General features: G+C 55.1%; 1 protein-coding gene across 1 annotated transcript in view; it reads right to left on the bottom strand.

The window, feature by feature from the left end:
- The window catches only part of NECTIN1 (nectin cell adhesion molecule 1), a 68,456-nt gene extending 48,820 nt beyond the window's left edge, over positions 1–19,636 (bottom strand). Inside the window, exon 1 of the mRNA XM_003910837.5 lies at positions 18,675–19,636. Coding sequence (XP_003910886.1) covers positions 18,675–18,753 — 79 coding nt within the window. The 5' untranslated portion in view covers positions 18,754–19,636. The remainder of the gene's footprint in view (positions 1–18,674) is intronic.
- Positions 19,637–19,946: the final 310 nt, after the last annotated feature.

The following is a 19,946-nucleotide window of genomic DNA, read 5'->3' as shown; positions in this document are numbered from 1 at the left end:
CGGGTTTGAGGGGGAGGACCTAGCTGGTTTTTCCCAGCATCCCCCAGGCCACTTCTCTCACCACAAACCTCAGTCTCAAGCCACTTGGTTGTCATGGAAACAGGCCGGAATAGAACAGATGGTCTCCACTAGCCAAATTCCAATTAAACAGGGCAGAGATGGATAGGGAAGGGAGTGTGATGTGATGAGGCCGCAGAGAGCTCAGCCCCCAGGATGGACGGGAAGCCCTGGGTCACCGTTCTGGGAGGGGGACATCAGGTGGGTAGAGAAATCTGCCTGGGGGAGGTCACCACCCAGTCACCCCTTCAATCCTCAAAGGTGGGGGTGTGGTGCTGAGGGAATGTCAGCTTGGGGAGGGGCAGCCACAGCTTTCCATTTACAGAAGTGCTGAACCAGAGCCACATGCACGCACACACGCACACCCAAGCACACGTGTGCAGCTGCATGCTGCAGTATGCACACAGGTCGACATGCTCAGGAACACGTGGGAGCAGCGCGGGAAGGTCAGGCAGAGCCATTGCACAGAGACACTCCTCTAACATAGTACAAAGAAAATGCTTTGGAAAACCAAGTAAGCAATTTACTCTCATTTATTTAATAAACATGTATTAAGAATCTACCAAGTGCCTGCCAGTAGGGCTATAAACACACACACACACACACACACACACACACACACTGCATACGTGTGTATATGCATGTGAAGGATATCAAGGACACAGAATAAATTCACTCACATGATCACTTCTGCGGTAGGACTGGTCACAAAGTGCCTTGATGATACAGGGAAGAAATGATGAATGTGGGGAGGAGAATTAGAGAAACAAGAGGTGTCCCCCAGGAGGTAAGATTTCACTGGGCTTTGAAGGATGAGTAGGAGTTTGCCAGCTGGTAAAGTAGGCGTCCTCCAGGCAGAGGCAATAGGAACAGCAAAGGCATGGTGGACTGAAAGGTCAGAGCTTACAGAGGGCATAAGCCCAGTGTGAGAGGAGTTTGAAGTGTAGAGGAGTTCGTGGAAGAGAATACCCCATACAAGCCCTGGTGTGAAGAGTATAATTTCTGACTCAAACACGAACACCCCACACAAAGAACCATGCCATCTCACAGCACCCGCCTGTCAAATCCACGCACAACTTCATACACACATAACCGCAGTTTCCTGGTGCTCATAAATGTTGAGCAAATGGAAAAAAGATGATTTTGTTTACTGCAAACAAAATAAGATGGGAGGGGAGGTGTCAAGTAAAAGGGAAGCATCAGAAGTTTTCCTTTCTTGGCATGGGGGTTAAATAGGGTTGCCAAAAACAAACAAACAAACAAAAAAACAGAAAGAAAGGGGCACGGGAGGCCAGGCACAGTGGATCACGCCTGTAATCCCAGCACTTTGGGAGGCCGAGGCAGGTGGATCACCTGAGGTCAGGAGTTCAAGACCAGCCTGACTAACACGGTGAAACCCCATCTCTACTAAAACTACAAAAATTAGCCAGGCGTGGTGGCACATGCCCGTAATCCCAGCTACTTGGGAGGCTGAGGCAGGAGAATCGCTTGAACCCAGGAGGCAGAGGTTGCAGTGAGCTGAGATTGCACCACTGCACTCCAGCCTGGGCAACAGAGTGAGACTCTGTCTCAAAAAAAAAAAAAAGAACGGGGCATGGGAGAAGGAAACCTCATAGCTTATCGGGGTTGTGAAGCTAGCCAGCTCCCATCGGTTTACTGTACATTTATGGGACACCTACTGTGTGCAAGGCGCTGAGCTAGGGTCTGCAGAGATTTTAAGGCTGGGTCCTATCCTTCAAAGAGCTCAGGTACAGAGTGAGGGGAGGACAGAAAGTAAATACTAAACAATACAGAAGGGGTAGAGGGGCTGGTGTCTTCGAGCCTTGCATTTCACAGGTGGGTGTGTTGGGGCTCAGCCATCATCAGGAGCCAAGGCCGAGGAGTGCACTGGAGAAGCTGGGAGCAGTTTATTTTGACTGGAACTTAAAATAGGTCCGTGTAAAGTTGTGGGAGTGTAGAGCAGTCAGTGAAAAAGCAGTTTTAGGAGAGGAGGCTGGTTGCAGTGAAGGCCTAGACCAGTGTTTTCTCAACTGGGGTGCTCTTGTCCTCCAGGGAACATTCAATAAAGTCCGAGGACACTTTTTATTGTCACACTGCATAGGAATGGCGGGATGGGGGTGGTGGTGCTAGGATTGGGGAGGGGTCCTGCAGAAATGGGATAAGAACTCACAGCAAATCAGAGGCAGGGGTGAAGGAGGGAGCCACGGCTCCGGTGCACAGCAGATCTGGGCTTTCATCACAGAAATGGGAAGAGCCCAGGGAGGGCTGTGTCTTGGGAAAAAGAGGGAAAGGGTGGCTCTGGACGAGCTGGGCTTGGACTGCGCACAGGTCAGGCTGAAATCAGAGAGGACAGATTGGGGGGTTGTTCTTTTCAAGTCCCAGTCCACAGGCCTCGGAGGCACTAGTTTTCTTCCAGGCATGCTCGTGGCTGGGTCTCCCTTGGCTGTCCTGGTCACGTCCCAGCCCACTCCTTCTCAGCCTCCAGGTTTCAGAATCAAGGTCACGGTCCCAGAGAAGCCTCCCCTCCCCTCCCCTCTCCCAGTTCAGGCCCCCATGTCTCCACCATAGCCCCGGGCATAGTTTCATCACCTAAGTAAATCTCTGGGGGCTTTGTGCGAAGATTACTTGGGAGACAGGGCCTCACCTGTTTTGAGGCCAGTTAATCCGTCACTACTATACTCTCAGCCCCAGCACGTGCAAGGTTTAGGACGGGAGAGGGACCTCTCATTCTTTTGCCTCAACCCTTCAAAAAGAGGGAAACGTCAAAACCTTCAACGAAGGGGAAGCAGGCAACTTCTTTCCCCCTTTCCCCTTTCCTTCCTCCCTCCCTCTCCCTGACCACCACGAGCCTTACAAAAGCAGATCTCTGCCCTTGGTGCAATCTTGCAAAAGGGACAGAAATCCAGAAACCTGCCTGATTGTTGACGGAAGCATCCCAGAGTTAGAGATGCAAAACGCCCAGTGTCTGCTTTTCTCCTCACCCTAACTGCCAGTCCTGGAGTCACCTGGTCTTCAGGTCCCCGCTCACGTGCATCAGGCTTTAACCTCAATTCCAGTTGCTTAAAGTATCTTTTTCTTGACACATAGTGCCTGGCACATAGTAGATGCCCAAGGAACATCTGCTGACTGACCTCACCTGAGGCGTTTGGGCAGTGTTACCCACAGGGTGCCCCATGACACCTTCTGGCCAGCAGAAAGGGCCTGTAGCCAAGTTGGTCAATGGGTGGGGTGGGTGGCACTGTCAAGGAGGGCACCTGGAGACGCTCTCTGGGTGGCCATGGGGACTTGCCCTTCCAGCAGGGAATATTTAGGGGCATCCAAGCAGCCTGTGGGGGAGGGCGGCGAAAGCAGGTCACTAATCTCTCTTGGAGATTAAACACCACACTGGCTTTGGAGGCCAGAAACCAGCTGGGAGAGGGGGCAGAGACCTAGGGAGGGCTGTGGAGGGACAGAGGGCGAATCTTGCCTGGGAGGTGACAGCCCAGGGCAGGGATGGGGGTGGGGGCTTCTTTTCTGAGGCCTGGGCAGAGCCCAGAAAGATCTCTAGGGTTGTGGGGTGGAAGCAGAAGCTGAAATTAGGGAAAAAAAAGTCCATGATTTATTAACCAGAGTCACTAATTATTAACCAGTTTGACTCCTGGACTTGAGGCCCTAATTCCTGGCCTCCCTCAGCTTCCTGAGTGTTAAGCTCCCCAATGTGCCACGCCTCCCCCTTCCCTCCCCACTCCCTACCCTTACCCCCGACTGGGACTGTCTTTGCCCAGCCTTGCCCCTATCTCCTCTTATCTCCAGGTGCCCTGGTGGCTGCTGCTACTGAACACTAACCCCTACTCCCAGCCTTGGGGGTGTCAGAAAAGAATGGGACTGCAGTGATTGAAACTTATTTGGGGCAGGCGAAGGTTGGCCTGGATGACCTGAGGGGCAGTCATGTCCTCTGGCCCACCTTGTCTTCATTTCTAACCTCCTCACCCCCCACCCTCCGGAGGGCAGTTCCCATCTCTCCCGGGTTAGCCTCAGAGTTTGGCGAGGGGAGGCACCTTTCGGGGCCGCAGTCCTGGGCCCGGTGTTGCTTGCCAGTGAGACATCTGATGCCGGGGGGTGCCAAGGAGCAGCAAGCCTGGGGACTTGGGGAGAAACTCTAACCAGAGTCTTCTCGGCTTCGGGGGCAAGGGATGCTGCAGACCCTGAGTGGCCTCCGTTGGTATTCAGGATAGAGGCTTCTGAGTTGCTCTGAGGATACATCGAAGCTCAGACTCTCCAGGGGTGAGAGATTCCTTCAGCCATTGCTATAGGAACCCAAACTCAGTCCCACCAAAGAAGCAAAGAGGCAGGAGCAGCAGCCTCTGGGGTGGGCCCCTTTTGAGGGACAGCCAGGACCTGCCGGGGGTTGCGTTAGTGCCTGGATGGCACTCATGAGCCACCTGTGGGTTGGTGGCCCCTGGACTTCCAACTGCAGAATGTACCTCTGTATCCTAATGCCAAAAGCGGGGCGCCCCACCCTGCCACATGCCGTGGCTCGCCCTCCCAGGACCATGACATGTCACAGAGCCACTGCACCATGGCATGAAGCACCAACAGGTGACACAGGAGGCTGCCAGATCACCCCACCTGCAGGATCCCTGTGATGCACCTCCTTCCATGAGTCACCACACCCATCCCCAAGCAGCCCCACATCCATCCCCCACGACGGTGCAGGCAGGTGGGGAGCACAGCCCAGCCCACCCCAGGGTGAACTGATGCAGGCAAAGGGGACTGCTCCACAGCCCCGCCGTCTCTGCCCTGTCCTGCCCTGCCCACGGTCCCTCTGTACCCTGACCCTCTGCATATGCTCCCTCTCCCTGTCCTCTCTCTCCCCATCGCCAACTTAATTCCTTAATTCCTACTGGAGATAAGCGGATCTTTCGCTGAAATTTATCATTAATCCAAAGGAAAACAGGGGTGGGAAGGGGTGGGGGTTGGGAAAGGGATAGAGGGAGGTAGGGAAGCTTGGAGGGCCCACCCACACTGCCTCCTCCTAGATGTGGGACAGCTGTGGCGGCTGGGAATCCTAGGCTGACATCCCTGGGCGGGGCAGCCCCCATCTGGAGCTGTTACTGGGGATCCGAGGGGAGCACCTGAGATGGTGAGGTGTGTGAGACTCAGGAGAGGAGAGATGGGGGCCGGGGCTGTCTGTAAATGCCTGCAGGATCACATGTGCTCCATGCGATTCCAACACTAATGGGAGGGAGCTGCAGGGGGAAGGGGGAGCTGGGGGCAGTCAGAGCTGTCCTGGCTTCCATGGAGGGTGGTAAGTACCCTGTCAGTGGAGGGATTCAGCTGCAGCTGGAGGATGACCAACAGGCCGGAATGTGGTTAGGGGTTTTAGGAAGTGAATGGGGTGCTACAGCATTTGATTTCCCTTCCAATGCTGAGGCTCCAGGATTCTCTGATACCCTCTCCACCTTCCCCTGCAGGGCAGGGAGGTACTTTCAGCTGCAGGCCAGTTGGGAGGCTCTTTCCAGACCTGGGTCTGGGAGAAGAACAAGTTATTTTTGTTCTTTGTAGAACAAAAAGGCTCAGGTTATTTTTTTATTTTTATTTTTATTGAGACGAAGTTTCACTCTTGTTGCCCAGGCTGGGGTGCAATGGCGTGATCTCGACTCAGTGCAACCTCCGCCTCCTGGGTTCAAGTGATTCTCCTGCCTCAGCCTCCTGAGGAGCTGGGATTATAGGCACCCACAACCACACCTAGCTAATTTTTGTATTTTCAGTAGAGACAGGGTTTCACCATATTGGCCAGGCTGGTCTCGAACTGCTGACCTCAGGTTATCTACCCACCTCGGCCTCCCAAAGTGCTAGGACTATAGGTGTGAGTCACTGTGCCTGGTGGGCTCAGGTGTTTAACACATCTTTGCAGAATGAAGGAGAATGCAGGCCCCTGCCTAGTGTCACTGTCCCTTCATGTCCAAGCAGGTTGGCTTAAGGAGAGTGAGGGGCTTATGCTGGCGTGACCCACAAGATCCCAGCTCCATCTCTCCACCATCCACCCAGGCCTCAACCCAACTTGCATTCCTGCCTGAAAGAGATGACACCCTCAGGGGGCACCTGCTGTGTGTGAGGTCTGAGGTCAGAGCGTGGATGCCATTCAGTGCTGGACTGGATATTATGTTTGTTGCTGTCTACGGCTCCCACCTCTGTGCCTGGCACATATTGAGTGAAAGCCGGGATGAACCTGTCTGCCTCTCCCACAACACTTCCAGGGCGGTGGGATTCATACAGGGACTGGCACTGGGCACTTGGGGCAACCAGAATTCTGCACCTTGAGTGAAACCCTTGCTTCCCTTTCAGAAGGGAGCACAGGAGGCACCTTCCTAGGTGATCATCTGGGGATGGGGGCGGATCTCCAGTAGCCCAGGGGCCTGAGACTAAGACATACCTGCTCACATTGACCACCCTGGAGAAGTCACGGGAGCCCAGCAGAGGGGCTCCCCACAGCGTTCTGGGGCACACACAGCCAGGACGGCTCCTAGGCCTGGCTTCCCCAGCCCCAGGGAACGAACCCTCCTTCTCCAGACTGGGAGTCTCTCTGAGTGGTAGCTCACAACAGCCAAGTGGTGCGAAGACTTTCTCTGGATCAAGCAAATTATTGCTTGTGCTAAGCACACCACATGTGTTATTCACTCCTTCTAGCCCCTTATCATCTCATCCCATTGTACAGCTAAGGGAACTTGTTTAGAGAAGACACAGATATACCCACCGACACAGGTAAGTCATAACAGGCTGAGATCATTTGACTCCAAAATAACCACTGGGTTCAGTCAATTTCTTGGGGAAAATAGTCAAACCAGTTGTTTGTAACCCTGTAGACAAAACAATGATCTAAGACTGACCTTCGCCGGTTCTCTAACTGGCAGCTGGGGGGCAGCGCAGACCCTGCCCGGACAGTCATCATCTTTGATTGGCTCCCCCTCCTGCTCTGCCCACCCTTAGTAGCCAGGGTGTGCCCCCAACCCCAGAAGTGGAGTGAGAGCCCCCCACCTGTGTGTGGGAGAAGATGGCGATCACAGTCTAATCAGAAGCAGGCGCGTGCACACGCGCACGCATGCACACACACGCACACAGCACGTGACCTCATACACGCACACACACCATAAACCTTCCTCATACACACACAGAGGACATAAAAACACTTGTAAAGAAACACATAAACCAGCACAGATTATCATTACAGCGCAAACTGTGTACACAAGTGCCGAGGGGCTAGCAGTAACAGAGTGATGGGAGATGAGAGAGGGTAATGGGGATATTTCCTGGGAAGGGTGTTTGTGAGCAGAGCTTGGGGAGGAGGCCAGAAAGACCCTGCAGCAGTACTGAGAGGTGGGCGCCGAGGACTGACGCTGTCTCCCTCTTCCATTATTACCACCCCTTCAGGATTGGCCACGAGGCCCATCATCTGACCTCTGGGAGGGTGGGGAACGGAGCTGTGGTCAGGGCAGAGGCAGGCCAGGAGCAGGGGGCTGTCACATACGTTTCCCCAAAGGTCCATCCATCATGCCAGTGGAGATCATCAGAGTGCTCTGCCGGCCCAGGACACTGATGACTCTCCAGGCACCATAAAGACATGGAATAAATCTGGGGAGTTGCTGGGTAGGAGGGTGCCTCAATAGCAGGGCTGGCCACCCTGCCTGGGAAGGGAGAGGCACCCCTCCATCATTCTGAGAGATGCAGCAATCTAGGCCAATGAGATCAGAACAGTTCGGGGGCCGGGGAGGTGGGCAATCATGATAAAATAATACAGTGCAGTGTGGCTGTTATTTACACTCAGGGAGATGCCTGTCCCTGCCTCTGCTCCAATTTATGCCTAGGAGTTGCTGTAGAAAGCCTCTCCTACTGATCCAAAACCCTCAAAGGGGCCCGGTCCCAGCAGGCAGAGGAGAGGGACATAAAAGTAGCTAAGCTCGGGGGCCTGGCAGGCACCTGCAGGCCCCGGGGCAGGGGCCTCTGGGCAATGCTGGTCCCCTCGTGCTGGCTGGGCAATGCTCGGGCTTGGATGGGAGTCAGGCAGGTGCTACGCCCTCCTAACTCCTGTTGCTTCCAAGCACTTCCTAGGTGCAGGGCAGATTCAGCCCCAGGAGCTGATCGCATAGCTCTGGCTTGTGTCTGGGCCACAGAGGCCGCGTGGTAATTCAAGCTAACGGAGCATGGATAATCTAGAACAGCGGAGGGTCTAGGAGGAATTTCGCTTTGGCGTCGGCACAGATCAGATGACTGTTCTGCAGCCGAATTACCTTCCTAATTAAGCAAGGGAGTCTGTGAGGCCTGAGCCTGCATGGTGACCTGCAGGGTCAGCATGTGCTGGGAGGAGCATCGCCCTGGGTGACCCTCGAGAGGACAATCTGCACAGGGACTATCTGGAGTCAACTCCTAGTCCTCAGCCACAACCCTGGGGAAGGGCTTTGATTTTTCTGCCCCCGTGATCTTCTTCCCTGGGATAGTTCTCTGCCCTTGCCTGTGAAGCTGAGGACGCCTGGACCCAGGATCAATGCCTCTCTCTCCAGCTTGCTGTCCTGATCCTGCCTGAGGCAGAGGAAGCACCAACCCTTTTATCCCAGGAGATCAAAGCAGGCGGCACAGGTGAACACCCTAAATCCTTTTCCCCATCCACACTCCCTGGTAGGGGCCCCTCCCTTGCCATCTTTTGGGATCTCTGGGTGAGGGCAAGAGGGCCTGAAACCTTCCAGAAGTTTAGGACAGGCTCTGGCATAGGATCAGCTTGCTGAGCCCTGGATCCACCCAGGATCTAGGGCTGGCCTGGGAACACCCACTGGGGGACCAGGCAGATTATCTCAGAGGAGCTACTATACCTGCCTCTGGTCTCACCATGAGAGTGTGTGGGGGTGCCCAAATGGTATCAGTGATGCCCAAAGACTCAGGAGATGCAACAGTGATAACATCAAGACATTCCACTCTGGCACAGCCACATGAATACTCCGAAGACACAACAGTATCTGTGGCAGGATATACCAGTAATACAGGTTGAATATCCCTTATCCCTAATGCTTGAGACCCAAAGTGTTTCAGACTTCAAATTTCTTCAGATTTTATAATATTTGTATACGTAAAATGTTATCTTGGGGATGGGACCCAAGTCTAAACACGAAATTTCATTTCTATTTCATATACACCTTATACACATAGCCTGAAGGTAATTTTATACAGTGGCTTTAATACTTTTGTGCATTAAATAATGTTTTGACTGCCTTTGGATTGCGCCCCTTCAGGAGGATAAGTGTGGAATTTTCCACTTGTGGCGTCATGTTGGCGCTCCAAAAGTTTTGGATTTTGGATTAGGGATGTTCAACCCGTGCCAAGACTCTCTGAAGATTCAGCACTAATAACTCCCCAAATGCATTAGGCATGTACAACTACAACACCAGGTTCTCGCTGCACCATGGAAGGACAGGAACGTGAATAAGAAGGTGCTATGTGGGGGTGGGAAGAGATTCTGGAAGCAAGGTCTTGTGAGGACTCAAGGCTTAGGAAACTGTCTTCCTCCGTCACCTGTCTGCCACCCCCCAGGAAGAGAGGCAGCTTAGCCACATGGTACAATCACGGACATGGGGCCTGATTTCTGGAATCAGAATCCTGACTCTGCCACTTACTAGCTGCGTGACCCTGGACAAGTTACCTAAGCTCTATCTGGGCCTCATTTTTCCACATATAAAACTGGGGAAAACAGAAGTACCTTCCATATGAGCTGTTATGAAGATTAAATAAGTAATTATATGTAAGATGTTTACAACAGTGCCTGGCATCCAGGAATTCTCAATATAAGTGTGTTATTATTATCCTCATCAATGGTTCAAACAAGCAACTGTCTATCCACCCAGAATGGACTACTGGTCCCCTATGCCAGGCCCTGGAGAAACCAAGCCTCATCAGCAATGGAGCTCTCAGTCTTGTGATGAAGATAAATCCCAGGCCCAAGTGACTGGATAGCAGGATGGAGAGTAATTGGTGGCAGGGGTGGCATGGATGAGGCACTGGGGGATTTGAGATGACAGAAGTTATCCTTAGCTTGGGGGGCAGGGTCATGAAAGCTTCATGATAGAAGTGGCTCTTGACCTCAGTATTTAGATTTCGTATTTATGGGAAATAAGGGGGAATGTGGGGAACAGCATGTGCAAAGGCACTGAGGCGGGAAAATGCTGGGCATGAAAAGCATGGTGTGCAGGGAGGGCAGTGGGGGACCAGTTAGGGAGGCGCTGTGCCCCTCAGGTGTGCTTTAGGTGGATTCACCCAAGGAGCAGTGTGGGCAGACTGGAGCAGCAGACTGAGGACGTGCCACTGTCCTCCTCCGCAGTGGAACCCACGTGATGTGGTGGCAGAGCTGGCTAGGACCAGAGGCACCTCCTCCACTGCCCTTGTCCTAGCAGCTGACAGTATTTGTCCACAAGACACTGGGACAGAGGGAGAGGGTGCCTGGGGCACAGAGAACAGTCACAGCAGCTGCCTCCCCAGTCCCACCCGGGGCATGTACCCCAGACCAGCTGCCGGCAGGGGCTGCCTCACAAAGGCGCTCCACGAGCCCACACAGCCCCTTCTTCCACAGCAGGGCAGACTCACATCTGCCCTAGCAGATTGGCGCTCCCATCTCCACTGACTCATTTGGCGGGTACCTGTGAAAGCGTGGGCTGACCCGTGTGACCCCCCACCATGGGAGCACCCCGAGTAAGCCTGTGTGTGCTAAAAGCCAGTTATTTGGGCGTGGTGCTCATTTTCCTTCACAAGCCTGAGGCATCGAGAAGGGACACGCTTGCCTTGGCTCCTGTCTTGTTTTTCATGGCCACATCCTTCAAGCCATGGTGGTTCTGATGACCAGCAGGTATGTGGGCTTGCAGGGGAGGAATGCAACGCACAGGGGAAGGTACAGGCAGAGAGGAGGCTGCCGGCCAGCAGGCATCAGAATCTGCTAAGAAACAAATCCTCCTGTCTTTGGTGGGAAGAACCACAAGATGGAATCCAAGGCCCTAGCACAATGACTGAGGATAAGATACTCAAGCCAGGGAGGGGTGGGACTAGGAAGCCCCTGCCAAGGCTACCTGCTGGCTCTCCGCAGTGGCTGGCTCTTTTAGCCATGGATGAAACTCCATCTATAGGTGAGGGGAAATGCTTCCTCTCTAGGGTCCCCAACTCCCTACATTCACTTTTCAGACAGAAAGGCCAAGATTCAGGCCAAGACTGTTGCGAGGACTCCAGAGTCCATCTCTGGTGCCAGGGTGTATATCTCAGAGCACATCCAGATGTACTCAGTGTGGGAGGCTGTGCTGTCCCCTGTCCCCAAGGGCCCTCCTCCATGGAATGATGATTTGCTGAGCTTCCACCCAGCTCCTCCCAGAAAAGGCCAGCTCCTTAGCCCTGAAGGGAGCCGTGTCCTTCTCCTCTTCAGGCAGGGGGCAGAACTGAGCATCCAAGTGGGCAGGCAGGACACGCGTTTCTAGCTTTGAGAAGCAAGCGTTCCAGGACTTTGTGGGGAGGGACTCCATTTAAGCCCACAGCTTGAACTCAGACTCCCAATGGGACATTCTGGTGCCCATGGCCACTGGCCTGTTTTGCTGCCTGGGCCATGCCCGCAGCTGTGTCCCAACTCCCACAGCTGTGTCCCAGTGGAGCCACCAGCCAGTGGAACTAATGTCCTCTAATGAGATCCGGGCCAGAGTGGCCTAGCGGGTTTTATTGTCTATGGCTTGGTAATGAGACTCCTCATAAACTGAGAATGAAATTGGGGTTTGTGCTGACCAGAGTGGGTGGGGGATTGTCCAGGAGAGCGCCAGCCCCCGTGCCTCTCTGCTGCTCTGTCTAGTCCACAACGCTGTCTAGTCCACACCTGCTCTCTGCTCCGGGCCAGGCCCACACCCTGGCACTGTACCTGCCTGTGCCCTGGGGCTCTATGCTCACACCTCAGGGGCCCTGCCCATGTCTCAGCCCAGATACCCAGAGAGAGATGCTCCAGGACATTGCTTCCCCTGCCCCCAGGAATGTTTCACTGTTAGGCATCCTCTGTTCTACACCAACCTGGGCTCTGTGGTCAGCTCCGGCTGGGCCACCCTCCAACCTATATCCTCAACTTATTCCTCACTTCCCCAGGGAGCTGCCAGGCTCTGCCCTGCTGTTGGGGGAGTGTGAGCTGGTCATGGCTGGTAAAGTAGAGGACCATCCCATGGACATTTTCGAACATCCTACTGGCCCGGTTCATCCTCTTCCGTCTGTCCATCCCCGATCTTTTCATCCTTCTGGTTTACTGGATTTGCAGTCAGAAGACCCAGTGTCTAATCTGGCCACAACAGCATAAGATGGTCAGCAAGTTACTAAACCTAGGTCTCACTTTCCTTGTCTCTAAAATGGAACTAATACAACACTAATGCCATTCACATGGGGCTCCTGAGAGGCTCAGATGAAACTGTGGCTATAGAGTGCCACAGACAGTATTATGACAGTTTGCAAAAGGAATCAGTCTGTAACAGGAGGCTGAAAGGACTTTCTGTCGGTGAGAAGGAGGTGACCCCAGCAGGGATTCTCTACCCATCTGGCTGATACCATCTCACGGGGCAAATGGAGTCCTGGAGGGAGGGTGCTGTTGCCCAACTTCCCCTCAAAAGTGGAAGTGAAGGAAGGCAGGGGCTGAGTCCCAGTTCCTCTCTACGGCCGTGGCTGGCCTCCAGATAGGCAATGGTGCCCCAGCTGGGCCACAGCCAGGGAGCGAGGCAGGTGCCGGGAGAGCCCTCAGTGACATGTGGCAGAACAAAGGCCGCACAGCACCTGCTGCCTAAGTAGCCCTCAATCACCTCAGCTGGACCTGTGCAGGTACCCACAGACAGCCAGGCTCCCGAGTGGGGGCAGGGACTCGCTTCCCAAGTAGCACCTGGCTGGGGACACGGGAAGTGAGGTCAGCAGTGTGCAGCAGCTGAGTGGCTCTCTCTCAAGGGAACATGAGTAGCAGATTCAGAGGGGCCAGGACCATTGAGAGGGAAGGCATAGGGGATAGAAGTTCACTTCACTGCATGTGCCCACATGCCTGGCAATGTGCTAAGCACTTTTCATACAACATTCTCAATCTCATCTTCACAAACCTCTTTGGGAATCTGTATTAACAAAAACCTATTTTAAAGATAGGAAAACTTTGGGAGGCCGAGGTGGGTGGATCATGAGATCAGGAGATTGAGACCATCCTGGCTAACACGGTGAAACCCTGTCTCTACTGAAAATACAAAAAAATTAGCCGGGTGTGGTGGCACATGCCTGTAGTCCCAGCTACTCGAGAGGATGAGGCAGAAGAATCTCTTGAATCCAGGAGGTGGAGGTTGCAGTGAGCCGAGATCTCACCACTGCACTCCAGCCTGGGGGACAGAGGGAGACTCTGTCTCAAAAAAAAAAAAAAAAAAGTGGGAACACAGGCCTATAAAGTGACTTGACCAAGGTCACTCAGCTAGTAATTGGTAGAGCTGGGATTCCAACCCAGGCCAGTGGGCACCACTTTGCTATCTCATTATGCTGGGCTGCCAAGATAGGGTGATCACCAGGTTGTAGGGAGAGGAATTGAGCTGTGAAAGGCAGACCTCCCATGAGCCTCCCACCTCCTGAGAATACATACCTATTGCCTCCCCGTCCCCCACCCAGGGCAAACCTGGGATAATCTAGTGCCCTGAAGATTCTACAATCTGCTGTCAGAAAGTCTTTCTTTGTGTCCGTCTCGGGTCTCTGCTGTTACACCGAGTTCATCTCTCCTTGTGGAATGGGCTGGGGTACAGATATTATGTTCCGTATGTTTTCTCGTATCTCTTCCCTTTCCGCATCTCCTAGCCCCCAACAGCATGAGAGAATCCAGAGCTTAAAGGGTTAACTGGACTAAAGGGTGTTATCTCCAGCTCAGGGCATTCCCTCTGCAAGGTGATCCCTGCTCAGATCTTAAGTTACCTCCTGCCCCAGCCAGCACATCTGCTGCTGGCTCTGCAGACCTGGTCTCTATGGACAGGGATGGGCATCATGGGGAAACATTTTCCAGTTGGGCTTGGACACAGGGTGCTGGGTTCCCAGGACCACCCTCTTCCCCACTCCTTGTCCCTTATTCCCACTTCTTTTTCCAATAAGGGGGCTCCTGCTTTCTGCTTCACGAACCCAAGATGCTTCCAGGCACATGCATGTTGCCCACTTGGGCACACACAGCTCTGCAGGGCCCTCATGGAGGACCAAAGCTCATGCTCACACCCTTTTTCAATGCCCAGAGTATGCTACCTCCCCTCCCCACACACACCATGATTCTTTTTCTTAAGTACCCATGTAGGAAGCAAAGATGCCAAATTAGGAGCTGAAAAACTGTCTCCCTTTGCCCCTCCCAGCCGTTCATGGATCACGAGAACTCGTCGGGCAGGCCAGGCCCCAGGTAATGCCAGGTTCCAGTGCTGCTCTGCCTGCCAGGGAAACAACAGAAGGCTGACAAGAGAGGAATCTCTCTCCCGGTGTGGTCAAGGTCTTCAGCATCTCCCTGTGAGGAGGCAGAGGCCCAGTCTAAAGCCAAGGGCAGAACAGAAAAAGGAAGCGGCATAGAGGCTTCCCACCTGCCCAAGGGGCCGGTAGTGTGTCCTAGAAGAGCAAACCAAGGGCAAATCTTGGGTGCCCTCCCAAAGTCACCCTCACTGACACTCTGACACATAAGAGACGCATTCTCAAGTCCGGACCACTCACAAAGTCCTAGTCAGAAAGTTCTAAGCAGTCAGTTACATGTGAATATACATTCGATGTTATATATTTATGGCCCTAGTCCCATAGCGACCCACAGACACAAGTACATACACCTCCTACTCCTAGTCCCCACAGATGCGCACATGCACAGTGAATGGCAGATCACCAACACAAACACACAAAGCCCTGGGTACGTGTGTGCACGTACACTCTATACTAAAGGTGAGACCCTATGCAGACTGTCAGAAATGTCACAGCTTAAGTTCCACAACTGGCTCATGACCATTCTAGCCTGGCACACTGGCTAATGTTTAAAGTTGTTTTTTTTTTTTTAAATCAGCAAAACAGGTGAATATGCTGACACCTCTCTATCTGCCCCTCTCTGAGGTAGGAGGCATTCAATTCACCAGGTTAGCCAGGAAAAGATACAATCGGAAAAATCGAAGATACATTCACACCTCCCTTGGGTGTTTTCTGTTTGTGCTGAACAATGAACATTAGTCAGCTGCTAAACAATGGCAGTATCATAGACACAGCAACTGGAACTGACCCTCTGCCCCCCGCCCAAGCCGGGCTCACTTGCTCAGACATCAGCACTAGGGTTCTGGCCAGCTCAACCATCCTGGCAACATACAACAGAGTCTGGTGGTGAAGCAGTAGCCAAGGTGGATTCATTGTACAAATGTGAGTGGCTGAGAAGGGAACTGATAACACTCTTAACCTCAGCCAGCCTCAGGCAACGAGGGCTACCTGCCCCATATGCTCACAAGTTCAGGTTAAAGAGATGCCTTCTGGGTCACTCAGCCAGGGCAACTGGGCCCAAGTTCTGCAGTATCTCCTCTTCCCCTCCAGTCTTGACTACGGAGTCCTAGAATCCAATTCCAAGGCACTCCACAGTGCTGCCTTATAAATGGGTAAGGAGATTCCCACTTATACATGCTGCAAACCCCAGGCCAGCAGAACTGGTCTTGCCTTAATGCCTTGCCCAGCAAGCTGAAGCACACCACTGTATGTGAGAAATAGAGAGAGAGGAAGGAAAATAACCCAATAGCCCCAACACTTGGAATTTCAAAGACCACATGGCAGCAAGCTCTGCACAAGCTGCAGAGAGAGGCTGCAGAGAGGGGTGTGCTGTGACCCGACAGGTCTTCCGAGGGTGTGCATGACACCTGGGGTGTGTGTTCTCTTTCCAGACAAAAGGTGTAGGGAAGCCAATTAGGGAGGGTGTGGTGTAGGTGGGACACCAGCTCAACGCACCTGCTTCTCAGGCAGGTTCTCTGCCTCCTCCTCGGGCTCCCCCATCTCTTTTTGGGATGTAACCCACCTGCCCCACTGACCCTCTCCTCTAAGTTAACAGGAAGAAACCGTGGATTGTCATCTCAGGAAACAGAGGCCTGTGGGGCTTTACCACACTGCTTAGTGAAGTCTGTGTTGTTGAAAACATACTTCTGTGTTTACACTTCAATAGCCAAATTGGGAGTGTTTTGAAGTTGGGGGCAATTGCATACACTCCAGGCCCCTCCCTCTTCCTCTCCTCAAACCCCTAGACCCAGGTTCCCTGTCACAGCCCAGGAAAACCCTGAAAAGAGCATCAGACTGGCAAGTCCCTAGAGAGATGCTATAGCGGGCAATGGGGAGGAAGCTGGCAGGTGATGCAAAGTAGGATGTGGACTTGCAACTTCTGGGCCAACCAGCCTCCATCCAAGTGTCAGACTGGGCACAACCGTATCCACCTGCCTCTCTGCACTCATGGACCCTAGAGCAAGCAAGCAGAGAAGGCCCCAGGAGCCCAGGCACTGGGCAGAGGAGCTGGGCGGTTTGGGAACTTGGGTGCATGGATGCTATCCATCAGTCAATTATAGTAGATAGAAGAGCATTTATTAAGTACCTCTCTCAACCCTGGTTCCTTTCTCTGCATCCTACCCTTTCATGTGGATTTTTGGCAGGGGTTGTATCCACCTTGAGCCAGGTGAGTTCACCTCCCTGCTCCCACATCCTGAGTGGGTGGAGCACAGCAGGCCTCTAGTCCCCAATGAAGGAATTAACCATGAAGGGATCACAAAGCTGGGGAAAGAGAATAACAAAAGGAGGGGAGAATGGGGTGGGTTCCTTCCCCTTCTCCCAACCCTTCCCACCACCCTTTGTCCATCCCAGGATTACATTAACCCCTAGTGTGCTGGACCAACCAGAGCTCTGGGAAGCTCTCCTTTCTCTGGGTTCTGGATAAGGACATATGTAACTGAAGGGTTCCTGGAAGCTCAAATCCCAGTGGCCAGGCAAGTCCTAGAGCCGGAACTTCTGTATCTCAGGCTGGCTTCCTAGGCCATCCAGTGTGAGAAGACCTCTGGCTCTCACCAAGACCACCCTCTGGGGGCAGGGTGAGCAGTGACACCTGTGAGCCCTGGATTTTCCCTACCCCCCCAAAATCCAGCAGGGCAGCATCCCAGGCTTCAGGGGTGGAGGCACCCCAGTACCCGCTTTCACAAACTGCTTCCCAGACATCCACCACTCAGGGAGATTGGCGGGGGGCCTCCTAGTGAGCTGGCTGGCAGCAGAAGAGGCATAGAAGGGAATGAGGCCAGGCTTCTGCTTTCCAGGAGTGCACCCTAGCCCCGGAACTAGGCAGCCAGACTGGTCTCTCGATAACAAACTGCCTGGCCATTCTGCGGCATCGCACATTGTAGGAACTCGGGATCTAATATTCCTGCCCCACGAGGAGAGAGTCTCTGTACACTGACCCCCTAATCTGCCACCCCAAGGCGGGGACCACGTGCTCCAGTCAAGATCCTCCCCGCTCCTCAAAATCCCATCTTGCTAGAGCTGCAGGTCGTCTCTGGTTTCTACCCAGGGAGCTGGAGGAACTCCCCACACCCCTTGACCCGCGCTTGGTGTCCAGCCAGCCAGCGAGCTCGGCAGCTTCTCCAGGGACACAAAGGGTTAAATCCAGGCGAGGGGACTCGGTCGGATTTGCCTCCTAAACGCATTTTCCAGTTCATTCCCCAGCACAATATGCCTGGGCCGGTCCCAGCCTCCGAGCCCACCCCACCCGTCAGAATGGGCCACCAGGGCCACCCCGGGGTCGGGCACGAGGTTAACCCCTCGGCTGCCGGCAGCCCGCACCTCGAGGAAGGACACGCGGGGCACCCTCGGGAAAGTGGGTCATGCAGCTACCTGGTTGGCACGAAGCCCGCGGCGTCTCCTCCAGGGAGAGCCCCCAGAGCTGGGAGCAGAGTTCCAAGGGGGAGCCCGGTCCCGCGCCAGGCCCGGAGGTTGCAATCCCAGGCTGCCCCGGCCTCACCCTCCAGGAAAGGAACCGCAGGTGAGCGAGGAGCTGCCTCTGCTGCAGCAGCCGGCTCTCCGCGCCCGCTGTGGGGCGGTGTGGGGCGGGAGGGGGCCCGAGCGTCCTGAGCCGTCTGGCAAAGGGGCCGCCGAAAGAAACGAAGCCCCCCCGCCCCCGCCATACTCCAAACCCGCAACCCATCAGCTCCGAGCCTGACGCCCTCTCCCTGGGGCTGTTGTCTCCCACCCCGAGACGGTGATTACGGTGATTATTTTGCATTTATGTAACACGCAGTGTTTCCAAACTGCTTTCCGAGCAGAGAGCTGGTTATTAAATAAATAGAACGCTATTACATATTATTATTTTTGTGAAGAACTGAGCGGAGAAAGTGCTTTCATGCTACATAGAGACGTGCATCCGACTGCTTCCCTGCAGGGCAGGCTATTCGGCTTCTCAACCTCTTTCTCCGCCGTGCCACCTCCCACCCCCTTTACCCAAGCCGTGACCCAACTTTTTTGGCTCCTTTCACTCCCCACAATCCAGTCGTGCCCGCCATCCGGCTCCCAGCCCTGGGGAGGCACTGGATGGGGGTGGGGACAGCAGAGGTGAGCGCGCTTACCTGGGAGGAAGAATGCGGTCAAGCCGAGAGCGAGTCCCCACCAGCGTCCAGCGGCGCCCGCAAGCCCCATCCGAGCCATCGGGGGCCGGGGGTCCGGCGAGAGGGACGGCGAGGGCAGCGCTCCTCGCGCTGCAGAAACCAGCCCGGAAGACGAAGGAAGATCGCTGGCGGCCGGCGGGCGCTCGGAGGATCCAGGTCAGCCGCAGCCGTCGGCCGGGGCGGGGTGGGCTGGGTGGGATCCGCGCGGCCGCAGTCCGGGCCCCGGGCCGTCGCCGGCTCAGAGGCTCGGCAGATACCCGCCGCAAGTTGCACGAGTCATGCCCCTTCTCCTCCTCCGTTCTCCTCCCGGCGCCGGTCCCCGCCCTCTTCTTCCACGCAGAGCGGGGCTGGGGAGAGGGACCCACCCCCGGCGCGCCCGGCTGCCCGGCTGCGCGGCGCGGGCTCCTGGCCCCGGCGCGCTCACACCCTCCCGCTCGGCTCCAACTTGCAAGCGTCCATGGCCGTCCGTCCTACGAGGGTGGCTGGACGCGCCCGGGCGGCGTGGAAGGCTCGGGGCCCAGGCGGCGGGCGCTGGGTTCGGCGGCCGGCGGCCCGGGTGGCTCTGGCTGCGCGGCTGGGCGCGAGGAGAACGGGTTCGAGGCGCCGTGCGTCCCAGCCGCCGCCGCTCTGCCGGGTGCCGGCGATCCGCAACAATGTGGAGCCGCGCTCGCTGCTCTCGCTCTCTTTCTCTCACTCGTCGAGCTCCAGCCTCTCACCCGCTCGCCCGTGATGTCAGCCAGAGGGGAGGGGTTAGCGTTAACCCCCTCCTGGCCTCGATGCGCGCCCACCGGGGCCCGGTCGGAGCCCGAGCGCACGCGCCTTCCCGACCGAAGCAGAGGCGGATCGCGAGCGCGGGCCGCGGGGTCCGCTTCAGGACCCTCGCTCGGGAGCTGCCCCTCGGCCGCCTTCCAGCTGGGGAGCCGGCTGGAGCGCGGGCTGCCCTCCTCCTCCGCTGACAAAGGCAGGCAGTGACCCCTAGCGGCCGGCGAAGCCGAGGCGCGGGGGGTGGGGGTGGAGTTAGGACCGGTCTGGGGACGGCTATGGAGGAGAGGGCGGGATGGAGAATCCCGGCTAGCAGCGTCGGAGCTGGCAGGGCTTCTGTAAGTCCTCTGCTCCCACCCTGCTCCCATTTCACAGGCGAGGAAACAAAGGCCCAAAGAAGAGTTCCGCCCGGGGCGGAACGTGGCAGGGCTCGCAACAGAACCGTCTCCGGAGATCCCTCTCCTCTGCACC

The sequence above is a fragment of the Papio anubis genome, chromosome 12 (genome assembly GCF_008728515.1).
Source record: "Papio anubis isolate 15944 chromosome 12, Panubis1.0, whole genome shotgun sequence".
Classification (NCBI taxonomy): Eukaryota; Metazoa; Chordata; class Mammalia; order Primates; family Cercopithecidae; genus Papio; species Papio anubis.
This window is presented reverse-complemented; position numbering and strand designations above follow the sequence as displayed.